The following is a 520-nucleotide window of genomic DNA, read 5'->3' on the forward strand; positions in this document are numbered from 1 at the left end:
TCAGGCGCTAGGCGACTCTGATCTGCCGGCTCCTGAAGCTGCCCGCGAGCCTGCGCCCCAAAATGCGTGGGCACCCCTCGCCAGCGCTCCCATCTCCTCTCCACCCACCCGCCACAGGCCGGCACCCCTCGCCAGCGCTCCTGCACTCTGGTCTCTGCACAGCCACATGGAAACGCCGCAGAGGCACCCGGACAAAAGCCGCCCTGTGGCAGCTGGGCCCCCAACCGCCTGCCAGGACCACTATGCTTTGTCCGTCACCGGCTTTGGACACCCCTGGCATCCACCGGGCGCCCCGCACATGCGAGTGACTCGAGGAGATGGAGACCCACACACGCCCCAGCACGAGAGGAGGTCGCAGGAGTGGGGCCGGGGGCTGCCCTGGGGGCTGCCATTTCCCTCAGAGGGTGGCCAGGTGGGCGGTGAGACAGGGCCCGGTGTCCCAGCAGAGCTTGGAGTCTGCAGCAGTGGGCAGGCGGGCTTTAAAATGGGGGTGCCTCGGCCAGGTGATGGGGCGCCTGAG

At 68.7% G+C, this 520-nt stretch overlaps 1 protein-coding gene across 1 annotated transcript in view; it reads left to right on the forward strand.

Annotated features, from left to right (window-relative positions):
* CFD (complement factor D (adipsin)) overlaps positions 1-308 on the forward strand; it is an 8,078-nt gene extending 7,770 nt beyond the window's left edge. The window contains exon 3 of the mRNA XM_011964093.1: positions 118-308. Within this exon, the coding sequence (XP_011819483.1) occupies positions 118-308 (191 nt within the window). The remainder of the gene's footprint in view (positions 1-117) is intronic.
* Positions 309-520: the final 212 nt, after the last annotated feature.

This window comes from Colobus angolensis, unplaced genomic scaffold (assembly GCF_000951035.1).
Source record: "Colobus angolensis palliatus isolate OR3802 unplaced genomic scaffold, Cang.pa_1.0 Scaffold64, whole genome shotgun sequence".
NCBI classification, from domain to species: domain Eukaryota; kingdom Metazoa; phylum Chordata; class Mammalia; order Primates; family Cercopithecidae; genus Colobus; species Colobus angolensis.